At 50.2% G+C, this 15,426-nt stretch overlaps 1 protein-coding gene across 1 annotated transcript in view; it reads left to right on the top strand.

Moving 5' to 3' along the window:
• The first annotated feature begins 470 nt into the window (after positions 1-470).
• Positions 471-15,426, top strand: part of Nuak1 (NUAK family kinase 1) — a 71,923-nt gene continuing 56,967 nt past the window's right edge. Inside the window, exon 1 of the mRNA XM_070014444.1 lies at positions 471-1,074. Within this exon, the coding sequence (XP_069870545.1) occupies positions 817-1,074 (258 nt within the window). The 5' untranslated portion in view covers positions 471-816. The remainder of the gene's footprint in view (positions 1,075-15,426) is intronic.

The following is a 15,426-nucleotide window of genomic DNA, read 5'->3' as shown; positions in this document are numbered from 1 at the left end:
GGCCGCGGGGCTCCGGGCGCCGCCGCCAGCGCCCCGGCGGCGCGAGCAGGGACCGAGGCCCGGCCGGGCGGGAGCCGGAGGCGGCGGTTGCGGCGGAGGCGGGTGAGCGGCCGGGGAAAGGGGGCGCCCGGGCGGAGGGAGGGGTCCCCCCTCTCCCGTCCCCCGTCCCCGCGCCCGGCGCCCACCGAAGGCCTCGGCCAGGACAAAGCCCTGGGATCGCGGTGGCCGCGGCCTACACCCAGTCGCACAAAGGCCCGGGGGCGACCCGCAACACCCCACCTCCTCCCCTTCCCACTCCGTCCCGGCTCGGGGGGGGGGGTGGGCGGGGAGCTGGGAGGTGGGGAGGCCTAGGCCGCGCCCCCCCTCCGCCCCGGACCCCGCGATCGCCCCGCCCGCCGCGCGCCCGCCCTGCGCCCGCCTCCGCGGGAGGGGTGGTGGGCGGGTGAGGAGGGGCGCGGCGCCCCACAAAACACTCCCCCTCGGAGCCACCCTCTCCCCTCCCTCGGGCAAACACCGCCGCCGCCTCCCCGGCCGCCGCCGCCGCCGCCAGCGCCGCCGCCGCGCAGCCCAGCCCGCCGCTCCGCGCTCGCCCGGCCGGGGGGCGGTGCGCCCGTCCCGCGCGCCCCGTGCGGTGCCCGACGCCGCCAGGGACCCGGGCCGCGGCCAATGCTGCGGGGGAGACCGTGAGCCCCCCCGCCCCCCGCGCCGCTTCCCCTCCGCTGGGGGGGAATCCATCCCGACACCTCCCTCCTCCACCCCCCGTGCCCCGTGCCCACTCCCGCCCTTCCCCGCCCGGCTCGCCCCCCACGGTTGGACATGGAAGGGGACCCCGCTGCGCCCGCGGCGGCCGACGGCCCCGACTTGGGGCTGGGGGCGCCGGGCTCTCCGCCGGAGGCGATGGCCGGGGCAACTGCAGCTCCCGTGGCGGCGGTGGCGGAGGCCAGGAAGCCACACGGGGTGAAGCGACACCATCACAAGCACAATTTGAAACACCGCTACGAGCTGCAGGAGACGCTGGGCAAAGGCACCTACGGCAAAGTCAAGAGGGCCACCGAGAGGTTCTCGGGCCGAGTGGTAAGTGGGGAAGTTTCCCCGGGAGGTGTTGGGGGGTGGGATGGGGACACACGCGCGCGCGCGCGCGCGCACACACACACACACACACACACACACACACACGCACACACACGCACACACACGCACACACACACGCACCCCGGCTAGCGGCACCGGGGATCCGGGGCGTGTGGCACCGGGAAATCTGTGCGCCTTCTGGTTTCTCTGATGGAGAGGAGGTTTCCCGAGGTGCCCCCCCCCCCGACACCCCACTCTTCCCGCATCGTCCCCGTGACTCAGGCATGTCTCTCCTGAAACACTTGTTACATCCTGTCTGCACATATTTTGGGGTTTCTCTCCCCCCCCCATACCTTTTATTCCGGCAGTAGAGTAGGATTTAGGATTTGCAAACATTTCCAGCTTTGGGATCGTGGGGGCTTGCACGGGGCGCACATTTAGAGCGTGATCTGAAATGTCTATTTGTGCAGCTCTTTCCCCCCTCCGCCTCCTCCGCTCAGCCTCGGTCCTGTCTCCCCACTGCGCTCCCATCCATCCCTCTTTCTGCGTCCTTCCAACTCCCGTGGCCCGGTCCTCCCCCAGGCTGCTGACTCTTTCCTGCAAGGATGGCCAGACTTCTGCCTGTTTTGAACTCCTCTAGAGGGTTAGGGAGCAAAATACATAGCCACCTCCGCTGTGTCTGATTGTGACAGTTTGCACACGGTGGCTGGTGGGAAGACTGACATGGGTGGCCGGGCTCCGGTTCTGGCTGCTGCCAGGCTCCACAGAGGGCCTGGGGGTCTGCATTGTCCCAGCCTCCTTGATTTGTTGTCATGTTCCTTTTCTGCAGAGCAAGGCCTTGAAATCCATGCAACTTGTGGCTAGAGAGTTTGGTTCAAAGTGACTGACTGGCAGAAACATTTTGTGTGGTTGTGTGGCAGAAAATTAACATGGTTCTTTGATTTAAAGCAGATCAGATGTATTTTAATTGAGGCAGGGCCCAAGTCAGGATATTCCTCATGAGGCTTCTTAGGTGACCTTTGTGGGTAGGGGTGTGTGGCAGGGCCCAGGATTACTTATAAAGTCCAATACATGGCCACAGGGACAGGCAGAAGAACTGTCAGATGAAATGCTGGGGTTGACATTTTTCTTGTGCATTTGTGCAGGGACAGTTCTGTGGATGAAAAAAAAAATGGGTACCAGTCAGCAAAGTTCAACCCCCTAATTATCCAGTAACTGGATTCCCCACCTCCATTTCTCATCCTTGATTCTTGGGTTCAGGCAAAACTTTACCTCTGCAACTTAGGTATGTTATTAATTACTGGGAAATTTAGGGGCTTGGTACTCTATTATTATTAATAATTTTAGCTTCCTCTGTAGGAAACGAATTTGATGGCACACAAGTTGAGAAATTCGCTGTGCAGGTGTCGTGTTTATAGGTTAAAAATCCTAAAGAGGGAATGCCCTTTAATGAGAGAATGCGCTTTTGGGTTTGTGGAAGTGGCTGGGAAACGCACACTTCATTCATGCTTTTCTTCTGAGGTGAGATAACCCAGGCTGAATGTTGAATAAGCAGAAACTAAGCCTTGCTCCTTGCTCATCGTGTCTCAATAGCTGTTGAAGAATCGCGCTGGGAAGTTGGAAGGCTGGATAATGAGAAGCAGATGCGGTTTTTGTGGAGCAGGTTGAGGAGGTGCGAACGTGCACAGGGTGTGTCTGCTCTCTGTGGAGGGACCCCGATATCTAAGGAAAAGCTGGGAGCACACCGGAAAGAGGCGACCCTGTTATTTAATAGCAGACGACTTCCTGAGCTTCTCTGTGGCTTCCTGTCAGACGTCCTTCTCGCTGTCTGGTCCACAGGCCGGGTTAGTCTGAAAGGCATCAGTAGGCAGGAGCCTGCCTTTCTCTTTCGGTGGGTGTCTGGCTCTTTATTGGTAGACATGGTGAACATTCCTCCAGGATTTATTCCTATTGCCACTAGGGGGCGCCCTGAGAACGCTCTAGATTCACTTCGCTGCAACCAGCGTCAGCTCTGCTTTTCCATTGTGCTATTGATTTCAGCTAAATTTCACATTTTACTAATAAAATAAAATAACTGTGTAAAGGTTTTGAAGCTGGAAGCAGATCCAAGCCCAGAGTCTGGCCATCCCCAAATGGCTTCACTTGCCCGCAAGATTTTCTCCTTGAGAGCTAACCGTAGAGTCCCTCTCCACTGAACACCTTGCACTTAACAGATGGTAAACTGAGGTTTGGAAGGAGGCTGTACGTCCGTCCTCCTTGGCTCTGAGTCTTCCCTCGCTGAGCACACTGCTCACAGATGGTAGAAAAACTTAAGTGAGAAACAAGAATTGTCAGATGGAAAATTCCTTGTGTCTGGCTGAACAGAAAATAATACACACACACACACACACACAAATGAAACAACCACAAAAAAATGAAACAGGTCAGCAAGTTGTTCTTGCCCATTCAGTACCTGGCGACTCAGACTGTCAAGAGAAGCAAATAATAATAATAATAATAATAATAATAATAATATATTTTTCATCTAGAGTCTAAGCATGGAGTTCTGGTTCCAGGGATCCATGAGACTCTACCATTGCGTAAGGTCTCAATCCCTGCCTGCTGCATCTTGGGGTAGGGTGGCTGTGATGTTTTACGGCTTATATTGGTACCAACCTTTTCAGCATCTCTCAGGAGGAATGGAGGGGTCTGCTCTGCTTTGCCAGTGTGAGTCAGGTGCTGCCCGAAATGTTGGGAAGGCCGCATCCCTGTTGAAAGCAGAGAGAATCTCTTCTCGTTCAGAAGAGACTCTTTTGTTTTTGAGATGAGAATGCTGTGGCTTGGAGTTGCATATCTGGAAAAAGGCTTCCTTAGTCAGCTAGCCCTGTCCTGTGGTACTGCGTCACCTTCCTTGTTCCATGGAGTACAGTTGTGAGGACGGTTGTAGAGGCCAGAGCTGCGAGTCAGCTGGGCCGGTCCTCTGTCTACTCCAGGCTTCTCCTTGCTTCATCCCTAAACAGGAACTCACCACCACTGCGTCAGCATGCCCATGAGACGGGGACTCCACGTCTCTGGAGATTGTCAGGCTCATACTCTGAGCTAAGAGCCCTGACTTGCATTTAGATCCTTTGTAATGTGCCAGTTGCTCTGTGACTTTAGCTAACTGTGTAATGTTAAAGCCTCAGTTTCCTCATCAGCTTCTTGGGCTTATGAGAGGTGAATAAAATTATCCATATAAATCCCTGAAGTGGAAATGAGCCATTTTAGTTTCTCTTTTCCAGAAGGTTTTCTTTCTTACCTTACTTAGGGTTTTATTTAGATTTTTTTCTTTGTGCCTGTTGTGAGGCTTGAACTCAGGGTGCCTGAGCTTTTTCGCTCAAGGCTAGAACTCTATAGCTTGATCCACAGCTCTACTTTTGGGTCATCATACAATAAGAGTCTTGCAGACATTCCTGCCCAGATTGGCTTTGAACTGTGATCCTCGGATCTCAGCCTCCTGTGTAACTAGGGTTACAGGCATAAGCTATCTGCGCCTGGATGGTTTTATTTAGATTTTTAAGGCCATTCCAAAAGCAGGATACATTGGGCAATTAGCCTTAGATTGTGCAGAGAGGGTAGGGGAAATAATCAACTTTTTAGGGTAATTAAAATGCTAGATTAATTAGGGAGGCACATGCATAGGGGGGCGAGACAATCAGGCTAGATAGGATCTGAATATGTTTCTAAAGCCTGCAATTCAGGCCTCATTTATTGCACAACCTTTGTGGGCAGAGCGCTGGGGTGAGCCTCTGGGTCATCATACAGCATGCATGCACCCTCAGTGCCAAACTCCTTGGACCTTCAGGCTCTACAAAGCATTGCCAACAACAACAACCCAGATCAAAACTCAATGTTAGCCAGGCACTGGTGGCTCATGCCTGTAATCCTAGCTATTCAGGAGGCTGAGATCTGAGGATCCTGGTTTGAAGCCAGCCCAGGCAGCAAAGTCCATGAGACTGTTATTTCCAATTAACCACCAATAAGCTGGAAGTGGAGGTATGGCTCTTGAGTGTATAAGCTCAGGGACAGTACTCAGGTCTTGAGTTCAAGCCCCAATACTGGCAACAAACCCAAACATCTCAAGACGTCCACACTAAAGGCCAAATTCAACTTTGTATCTGCATCAGGTTTCTTTGGCATATGCTAGTAGGTGGTGTGTGGTGAGCTAGTAGACTGTTTCTTAGAGGGGTCTGGAATGGGGGTAACAAAGCCATAGGTCTGCCATGATGCTCCCAGCTACTAGAGCAGTGGCTGTGTGTGTGTGTGTGTGTGTGTGTGTGTGTGTGTGTGTGTGTGTGTGTGTGTGTGTGTGATACCTGTGTGTCTGTCCATGTCCAATATGGCTTTGGTACCATGTTGCCAATCAGGCCCAAACCAGATTGTATGAGGCAGATTTCAGAGTGTAAATCTGTCATCCAAACTTCACATCCCTCAGATGGGGGAAAAGAAGCCCCAGAACTGGTGAAGCGACTTTCCCAGGTTGCACAGCTGGCATGAGTGAGCTGAGTGGAAGCAACCTGCTTCTTGGTTTGGAATTTCTCTGTCATTTCCTGCGTTTTCATTAGCGCAACACACAGTCTGGCCATCACTCTGGAAGAACTTAAGAGTCTAGTAGCACAGAGGAGTTGGGCCTTATAAATACGGAACTAATTCTGTTCAGCGTGACATAGATTTAGACCCCATCTGCTGTATGCCAATCAACTTGGGAACTGCAGAGACGCAGCGATGAGTGACCCTCGCATTCCCTAGGCCACCCGTCCCTCTCCACAGAGAGGACACAGTCATTTCCAGTGAGTGTGAAGCTTGGTGAGTTCCTTGGATTCGACCCTGGGCAGGATCCGCTTCTCCCACTTTCACCCCAGTTCCTGTCCTTACCGCAAACGAGATTCTTTTGGAGGGTATCACAGATGTCACGTGGTACAGTGCACATGCTTTCCAGAGATCACCCCTCATTTAGCCCTGATGCCTAGGGGGTGTGCACTCTGCTTGGACCCATTTTCTAGATAGAGAACATGACATGTAGACAGGTTCAGGGTACTTGCCGTGGGCCACACAGCTGGATTGTGGTCTTCATGTCTATCTGTTTGGAAACCCAATGGTAGAGACACTGAGAATTTGCCTGATGCTGCACAGCTGGAGTTCTCTAGATCTGAGCATGGTACTTTGACGATGATGCTACAATCACAGCTGAGGTGATTCTTTGGTGGAGTGTGGTGATTCTTTTGTGGAGTGTTGTGGGTTTGTTTTTGCTTTTGTTTTGTGTGTACGTGCGTGCATGTATGTGTGTGTGTGTGTGTGTGTGTGTGTGTGTGTGTGTGTGTGTGTGTGTTTGTATACCAGCCAGTCTTGGGGCTTGAACTCAGGGCCTGAGTGTTGACCTTGAGATTTGTTGTTGTTATTGTTCAAGGCTAGTGCTCTACCATTTGAGCCAAAGCTCTACTTACAGCTTTCTGGTGGTTAATTGAAGATAAGAGTCTCAGGGACTTTCCTTCCTGGGCTGGCTTTGAATCATGGTTGTCAGATCTCAGCTTCCTGAGTAGCTAGGATTACAGGTGTGAACCATGTGCACATGGCTTGGAGTGGGTTTTTATTGCTACTTTGAAAGGGGACATAGAAAAGGGACTATGACATAGTGTGTGTGTGTGTGTGTGTGTGTGTGTGTGTGTGTGTGTATGTGTGTGTATGTGAAGGTATTCTTCACCAACTAAGGGAAGGGCAAGTATTTTTCAGAGCAACTTTGGATCTGAGCTTCGAAGCCTGAAACAGTGGGTGTTTTAGGAAGATTCACTGGTGTTGTTTAGGGAAAGGTGAGCAGGCTAGGCATGGAATGCAGGTTTGGAGGCAAGATGAGTCAGGTGAGATGAGGGCAAAAATAATAATTAATGTTAACTGATGGGCTCCTCATCACAATCCTCTATCATTCCACTTTTTCATATGAAGAAACTGAGTCACAGAGAGGTTAGCCAGCGTGTCCAAGGTCACATGCAACAGCAGAGCCAGGTGTTAGACCCAGCCTTGTACATGCAAGGCCTGTAGCCTTCTGAAGGTGGCTGCCCTGCCCTGCTCTGTGTGTGCCTGTGGGGATGGGGTCCTGGCATGGGAAGCGAGACGTTCCCAAGAGTTGAGGTGGGAGAAGATAAGCATCAGAAGCAAATTCGAGAGCGGGGAGGGGTCTGCTGATGGGGCGCTGCCTGACCTGAGCTTGTTGGACCCCCTGAGCATATTAGAATGAATCAGATCAAGGAATTATCCTACACACACACACACACACACACACACACACACACACACACACACACACCTCTTTGTTCTCCAAGGACTCAGACCCGGGCATCCCTGGAGGGTCTCAGTGGGTGAGCAAGCTCACTTCCCTGCCTGCAGACAGAAAGGCACCCACTCCATGCCAGGTTGTGTTGATGGATATTCTTAGGAGGCTGTGAGCGAGAAGGGACAGGAGTCAAGGTCTCCTGTTTGAGTTCTACCTGGTCCGCCTTGAATCCAACCCACACTGATGCCCATGGTGGAAGCCTTGCAGAATGCAGGCCCTCCGCAAAGGCCTACGGGATGGGACCGAGGGGAATCAATGAAGCAGGAGAAGGTTAGGGGTGGGATGCGGAAGTCGAGAGACTGTGGGTTATCAGCCCTGACCTCAGGAAGCATTTCAATTGGTCAGCCAGAAAAGACGTGCCTGGGAATGAATGGATGGCTGTGCAATGAAGTCTGCAGCGGCCGGCGGACCCTTCCTGGCACAGATTGTCTCTGGGTTCCATTTGCTCATACACTGGTGAGGGAGAGACGTGGTAGTAGTTCCAGGGTTTGTCGGGGTTCCTGGCCCGTGGCTTCCTGTCCTCAGTGGCTCTGGAGTCAGACAGCAGAAGTCTCATTTGTCTTTCCCACATGAAAGTCTTGGAGAGCATCTGTAAGTTATGATTTGTGAAGTATCTGCTTTAAAGCACAATGCATTTATCATCCTGCTGGCGCAGACAAACACTGGTGAGTACAGGAATGAGAAGATCTCAGGCCCCGCCATGGGAGGAGGGGGCTGGGCCATATGACCCACCCGTGAGTAGAGTCTGGCTGAATTGATAAAATTCCCTGGAAACAGCCCAAGAACAGCCAGATGTTGGCTTCACAGTGAGACTCTTTGGTAAACTTTTAACTGGATGTTAAAAAAAAAAAAGAAAAGAAAAGAAAAAGAAAAGCCAGGACTGGGCAATTCCACTTAGTAAGTAGTTCTGCTTAGGAGAAATGCAACCATAGATACACATAGACATATAGATACACATGGACACATAGAAACTTGTACATATAACATTCAGCGTGGAATCATTTATAAGAGCCTCAAAATGGAAACTCCCCCCACAAAAAAAATACATCCACCAGTTAATGAATGGAGGCATGAAATATGTTATGCTCACTTGATTTAAGGAGTGTGATTTATGATGGATTGCATCATTTTGCTTTTGGAATATGTATGGAATGTAATTTAGCAGGAAGAAGAAATGAAGTAGTTAACATGCGCACACAGCATAGGAGCACAGTTCAGACCCACCGCAGCATCAATGATCTAGAGGACCTGGTGGCGAGTGAAAGGTGCTCGTAATGAAAGCCATCTACGTGCAATGTACCATTCCATTTCTCTGAAGTGTCCAAACCGAGCCATCCCGGAGAGGTTAGTGGTAGTGAGGAATATAGTGCAAATTGGTCATCAAGAGGACAGTAGTAGCTGCTACTGGGCATGAGATTTCTTAGTGGGGTCATGAAAATATGTTTCAGTTGTGATGATGTTCACCTCACATTAAAGATGGGGTACAAGGAAGGGATGGGCAGAGAATGGCAGCCCATATCTAACAGGCCTTCAAGATGCCAATCCTCTGCCTTGGCAGTTAGTTACCACCCCCACCTCTCTCCTGAAACTTGAACTCAGGGCCTGGATGCTGTCCTTTACCTTTTCACTTAAGGCTGGTACTCTACCACTTCGAATCACAGTGCCACTTCCGGTTTTCTGGTGGTTAATTGGAGATAAGAGTCTCACAGATTTCTTGCCCAGGCTTACTTTGAACCGTGATCCTCAGATCTTAGTCTTCTGAGTAGCTAGGCTTACAAGTGTGAGCCACCAGTGCCTGGGTCCTGAGCCTCTTTAGAGCTAGTGCTCTACCACAGCTCCATGTCTGGCAATGTTAGTAGTTTATTGGTTATAACTTGGATATGAGTTTCACAAACTTTCCTGCCCAGGCTGGCTTTAAATCACCATCCTTAGATCTCAGCCCCCCGAGTAGCTAGGATTATAGGCATGAGCTTGTACCCAGCTTATCTGTTGTTTTTCAGATAAAGTCTCACTCACATTTCAAGGCTGGCCTTGAACTTGTAAACCTCCTGCTTCCATTTCCCCAGTTGGTGGAATTATAGGCATACACCATCACACTCAACTTCACAGAAGACTCTCAAAAACTAGAGCTGGTATTGTTACAATTTTGGAGAGAAATCTTAGCATGGAGATCCTGAGGATCTTTTGGCTTATGATCCTTGCTGTTAAAATCCTTCTGAGGGTTGCATGAGGACTAAAGTCTCTGCTTGCAAACTCCCAAGCATCCAGGCCCCGAAGTCCTTATTCCTCTTTCCTGGTATTGGGGTTAGCTTCCCCCCTGGATGCTGGTTGGATTATTTGTGTGCCTGTTTCCTGTGTTTCTTCCCTGTTAGGAAGGAATTGGGCTACTGTCCATCTTACTGGCTCTGCAGCCTGGTCTGTAGTGCAGTGCTAGGCCTCCAGTGGATGCTCAATAAGAACAAATGAGTGAATCACAAGTCCCTAGAGGAGAGAGTGCAGAAGGCAGAGGCAAAAGGAAGGACCCCCGGGGCTGCGTCCTCCTTCGCAGGGTTACCTCTGTCCTCACCACTGCGCCCAGGGAAGAGATGCCAGCCCTGCCCCCGTGTCTCTCCATCACGCTCTACACTGAGGCGGGAGGGGGGAGACCCAGCCCACTCCTGTAGCTTTGGGGAGCTCTGCGGAGCCCTTTCTCAGTGGGGATTGTTCCTATCCTGTCTTCTTCTGGATTTCAGCTCCACCCCCTGTCTTCCACGCTCTGCTTGGGGCAGCCCTGGTTCTCAGCTCTGCAGAGCTAGATACAAAAAGGCGTCTGCAAGGTTTCCAAAACATCTCTTCCTGGGGTTGTAAATCAAGCACTTTAAGAATTGTAAACCGGCTGGAGTGTGGGCCTTATTAATGCATGTCTGGAAAAAACACCATCGTGATGTGCCTTTTAAACTGGAGGCAAGAATTCCATTTTGTTGACTTTCATGAGAGCTCTCCGGCGAAGGCTCGAAGAGGAGGCTGCGGTGGGTTTGTGGTGGGGTTCAGCGGCTCACTGCTTAACGTCCGTCTTTTCGGCTGAAGGGCAGATCTTCAGCTTAGGAAAGGCAGCCTTTGTCCCTCCTGTCTGGGCAAAACTCCTCTTAAACATTGTCGATAGTCAAGCTGTGACTCGGTTTCTACATCTGTAAAATGGGAACAACTGTGAGGGTAAATGAGATGTGTGTGGCCTTCTGTGGGCTGTTTTCGGAAGAAATCCCCTTGAGACAGGCAGGCTGGCCTTCTCTCCACCTCCAGCAACCTCTGATACTGCATGACACAGAGTAATTGCCCAGTGGTCAACTGTCTTGGCTTTACCTATTAATGGAACAGTGGAGACAAAATGGAGGCTTCATTGCTTGTGGCTAGGCTTTCAGCAGGAATGGCCTTGCTGGGGGAAAGGGAAGTAGTTTCAGCTTTCAGGGGTTCAAGGCCAGTGCTCTACTACTTGTACCACAGATCCACTTCTGGCTTTTTTTTTTTGGTGATAAATTGGAGATGGGACTTCTTTTTTGCCTGGCTTGGCTTGGAACTGTGATCCTCAGATCTCGGCCTCCTGAGTAGCTAGGATTTTAGGCATGAGCCACCAGTGCCCAGCCCCCGGCTTTCTTAAGTAGGTCTAGGTGGTGGTTCTCAACAACTAGACTTGGTGTGAGAACACCATGTTTCACCCTCTAAACTCCTTCCTGAGCTGGATGGTTGTTGGGACTGGGTCCCCAAATGACAAGATTATCTGCCAAGCCTGGTGCCTGTCACCTCGATAGGAGCTGGGACTGTGTCAGGTTCAGGGATGGCACACTTACATTTTACCAGGGTGCTCAGAGCGGGTCTTGACTTTTTCTTTCGCTATTTTGAGCTCCAGGGGGGCTTAGTGTTTTGGGTCTAGCAGGGCCAGCGGCTCACGGCTGCCTCTGCTCTTGGTCAGACGTTAGAATCTCCCTGTGGACCCCATGTGTTCTCTCTGTGGCTTTCGCAGTGACTGGACGGGGGAAGAGGGGAGGCATTCAGCACCCAGAGACAACTCAGCACCACGGTCTCTGGGATAAGACAGGAGATACAGGAGGTGAGGCTCTGGACTGAGAAGATGAAGATGGGAGCCCTCTACCCCAGTGAAGGCTTGTTTCTGGAAGTCACACTTAATAAGTTTGTGTCACACACTAATAGGTTTGTGTCCAGCCCTTACTCAGCATGTCCCATTTGCCAAACCCAGTGCTAAGAGCATCACCCGCACCCTCGAATATTCTCAGAACCCTCCTGAGAGGTTGATGCAGTCACTGTCTTCACAGAGGTTGCTGAAGCCCAGGGCCAGGCTACTTAGACCTAGAGGATGATGGAGACAATGCATGAACTCTGAACAGTGACCACAGATGACTTCCTAAGAGGAGTAGAAATACTTCTGTTACATTTCCTTATGGAAATGATTCCTCTATCTCTTCTGGGTAGCAGGTAAAAAATTATTTATTCACATAATTGTCGAGTTACTTTTGTGTGCCAGGCTCGGTCATAGGCACCGGGGCACCTTCGGAAATAAAGAGAGGGGCACTGTCCCGAAGAGTTCACCCAGCTAACCCTTGATTGTAGGTTATCTATCCAATTAACCCTTTTCCCTGTCCGGATCATCAGTCTTTGTGGTCCATAGTAATCCTCCTTGCTGGTTCATTTAAGGAGATCAATTCCCTGTTGGCTTTTTTTTTTTGCTATTTTAATCTTTCAGAGTTTCATCACTTTACATGAAAGATCCATTCTGTAAGCCGTGTCTTCCTCCATATCAATTAAAAGAGATGCAAACAAACTTTGAGAAGCTCCCAGAGGTCCCTGATGCAGCCTAATTACCTTGTGCATGCTTCTTCGTAGATCCAAGAAGTACATTGTCTTCAGCTCACAAAAGCAGTGGGTGGGAAGAGGCTAATAGTTTATTGGGTAGGCTCAGAGCCAGGCTTCTGAATGCATTCTCACGGGAAGTCATGTGATCACTCCAGATTGAGCCCCTGGTACAAGCTTAGTAGCTGAGTCCCAGGTAGAACCAGGAACAAATGAGCAGATGATGGAGCGAATGGATGTGTAGACAGCCAGGAGCAGACATCCTGGAGAGAGGAGAGGACTTACATGGAAATCTGAGTGTCAGGGGCCTTCTATGAGCCGAAGGGAATCTGCTCCCCCCGTTCTTTTTTGGTCAGGAGTGAGGCGGTGTGCTGGTACTAGGGCTTAAACTCAGGCCCTGGGAGCTTTTGGTTGGCTCTGTCATTCGGGGATGATGCTTTTACTATTTGAGCCACTTTAGCTCCACTTCCAGCTTTTTAATGATTAATTGGAGAGGGGAGTTTCACAGATATTCCTACCCTGGCCTGGCTTCAAACCTTGATCCTCGGATCTCACCTCTCTGAGTAGCTAAGATTACAGGTATTGACCTATAGATGCTCAGCTTCTCTAACAGTCTTAGAAACAGGAAACATTTATTGCGTGACCTGTATGTGCCAGGCACTTTATAACCTTCCCTTCCCATGTCCCCTCCTCTCTCTTCCCCTTTCCCCTCCTTTCCTCCCTTTGCTGGGGATGGAGCTCAGGGCCTTTGCAAGAGAGACAACTTTCTCTACCACTGATCTGGGTCCCCAGATCATCATCACAAGTCATTTTTGCAGACTAGGAAGTGGAGGCTTCAAGGACATCAGTGACCACAGTCATGAACTAGGATTTAGGGTCGGGCTGCCTGACTCTGGGGTTTGTGATCAGAACTTTGGCTTCATGCCCTCTCAGGTTGGTAAGCATCTGATAATCCCTGACTCAGACAGCACAGAGAAGTTGTCTCTCATGCTTCTGCAAATAGCACTTGGGAAGTAGTGAGGCTCATAGTCCCAATCATTCTGGGTCTTACTCATGTCCTCCTCTGGTCATGTGAGCCGGGCCCGGCGGCACACAAGAGGAATGCAGCAGATGTTTGTGGAATAGCCGTGGAGTGCTGGGGATCCTGTCAGGAGACAATGGTGCTGGTCCCACTGTTGTGTGACAGCTACATTTGTGTGACCTTGAGCAAGACAAGCCTCTTTGGTGGCTTCATCTAATTTTTTTCTTCTCTTACATGAGAGCTTTGGGACAGATTTTTGTTTTAGGATTTATTCTTCAGCCAACAACTGGAGGAGGTCCTCAACTTACGATGGAGTTTACATCTAATAAACTGGATAGTGTAAGTGGTAAATACATTTAATACATTTAGTCTACCAAGTATGATAGTCACCTTGAACATGTGTGATCCCAGGGTTGGCGAACACCTGCGGTTCCATGCCAACACCCAATACCAGGCGAGATGGTTACCTGGGAAAAATATTCAGAATCTGAAGTGTGGTTTCTACTGCAGACCTATGGCGTTCACACCAGGCCTTTATGGAGTGTTTGCTCCAGTCCCCTACTGCCGCAGGTAATAGTGCTAGAGTGAGTGTAGCAGAAGAGGTTTCTGCATCTTTGTTGCTTATGTTCTAGGCTCTTCCGCCAACTGCATCTTAGGGATGGATACATCTTCTTGTCCTCACTTTGCTTCAGAATGGCAGGGGCTGGATCCTCAGGGTAAGGGATCTCATCAGCCTCCCAGAAATACTAGTAATAGGCATGCATGAGTGTCTTCTCTTTCTCTTTCTTTTTGTGCTGGTACTGGGGCTTCAACTCAGGGCCACTAGCTTTTGCTTGCCTTTGCTGATCAAAGCTGGTACTCTACCACTTGAGCCACACTTCCAACTTTTTACTGGTTTACTGGAGATAAGATTTCTCACAAAGATTTCTTCCTGGGCTGGCTTTGACCACAGATTTCAGCTTCTTGAGTAGCTAGGATTACAGGCATGAGCTAGCCAGCACCCAAATAATAATCATTTTTCTAATGCAATCTCAGGATGCAAAAATTCTAGGACTACATAGAATTCAAGAAGAAAGTGAAGTCAAGCTCTGGTGGCTCAGGCCTGCAATCCTAGCTCCTTAGGAGGCTGAGATATGAGGATCATAGTCTGGGAAGGAAAGTCTGTGAGATTCTTATCTCCAGTTGACCACCAGAAAGCCAGAAGTGGTTCTGTGGCTCAAAGTGGTAGAGTACTAGCCTTGAGCAAAAGAGCTCAGGGACAGCGCACAGGCCCGGAGTTCAAGCCCACAACTGACAAGAAGGAGGAAGAGGAGCAGAAAGAGGAAGAGGAAGAAGAGGAGGAGGAGGAAGAAACAGCAGAAGAGAAGGAGGAGGAGGAGGTTGAAGAAGCAAGCAAAAGAGGGAAAGCCCTATCTTGCAGGGGAAATACCACTGTGTAAGTCAGAATGCAGCTGAGACCAGGAAGGTGTCAGGATAATGGAGTCAGGAAGGACACCTTGCTTCTTTGCCTGGTGATGCTTTTTTGTAAACCACAGGCAAAACCAAGCCACACCCATTCTGTCCCCACCCCCTCTACTTTGCTTCCAGCAGAAAGAGCAGTTGCATCTTGAAAGGACTCACAGAGGGGAGAGAAGACAAAACGAACTTTACAGCTTGGGGGTGGGGAGGTGGAGAGGGAAGGGATGGTAGGGGAAAAACAAAGGAGGAGGTAATAATGCTCGATAGGAAATGTACTCATTACCTTACTCATGTAACTGTTACCCCTCTGTACACTATTTTTGCAATAAAAACCGTATTTTTTTTTTTTAAAGAAGATCATGACAAATATTTAGCATTTCTCGGGTGGCAACACAGTCTGAATTCCTCTCAGTCTCACAATGAGTTCTAATTTTGTAAAATGTTTGCATTAGCCACCAATTTTCTGGTAGAATTTAGGAGGCTTGTGTTTGTACTTAGGCTTGAAGTGAAGCATGCTCATAAAAGTCCATGCGGTGTATCTGTCCCAATGGGATGTTCTAGCCAAGGACAAAATGGCCATCAGCAGAGTGATGGGGAGAAGGAGAGCTCTTTGACAGCTGGGGCCAGGCTTTGTGGACAGCGTTGTGTTGTGGATCTGCAGCCCCTGGGGTTTGGCCATGCTGCATAC

The sequence above is a fragment of the Dipodomys merriami genome, unplaced genomic scaffold (genome assembly GCF_024711535.1).
Source record: "Dipodomys merriami isolate MVZ:Mamm:240054 unplaced genomic scaffold, mDipMer1.0.p SCAF_97, whole genome shotgun sequence".
Lineage (NCBI taxonomy): Eukaryota > Metazoa > Chordata > Mammalia > Rodentia > Heteromyidae > Dipodomys > Dipodomys merriami.
This window is presented reverse-complemented; position numbering and strand designations above follow the sequence as displayed.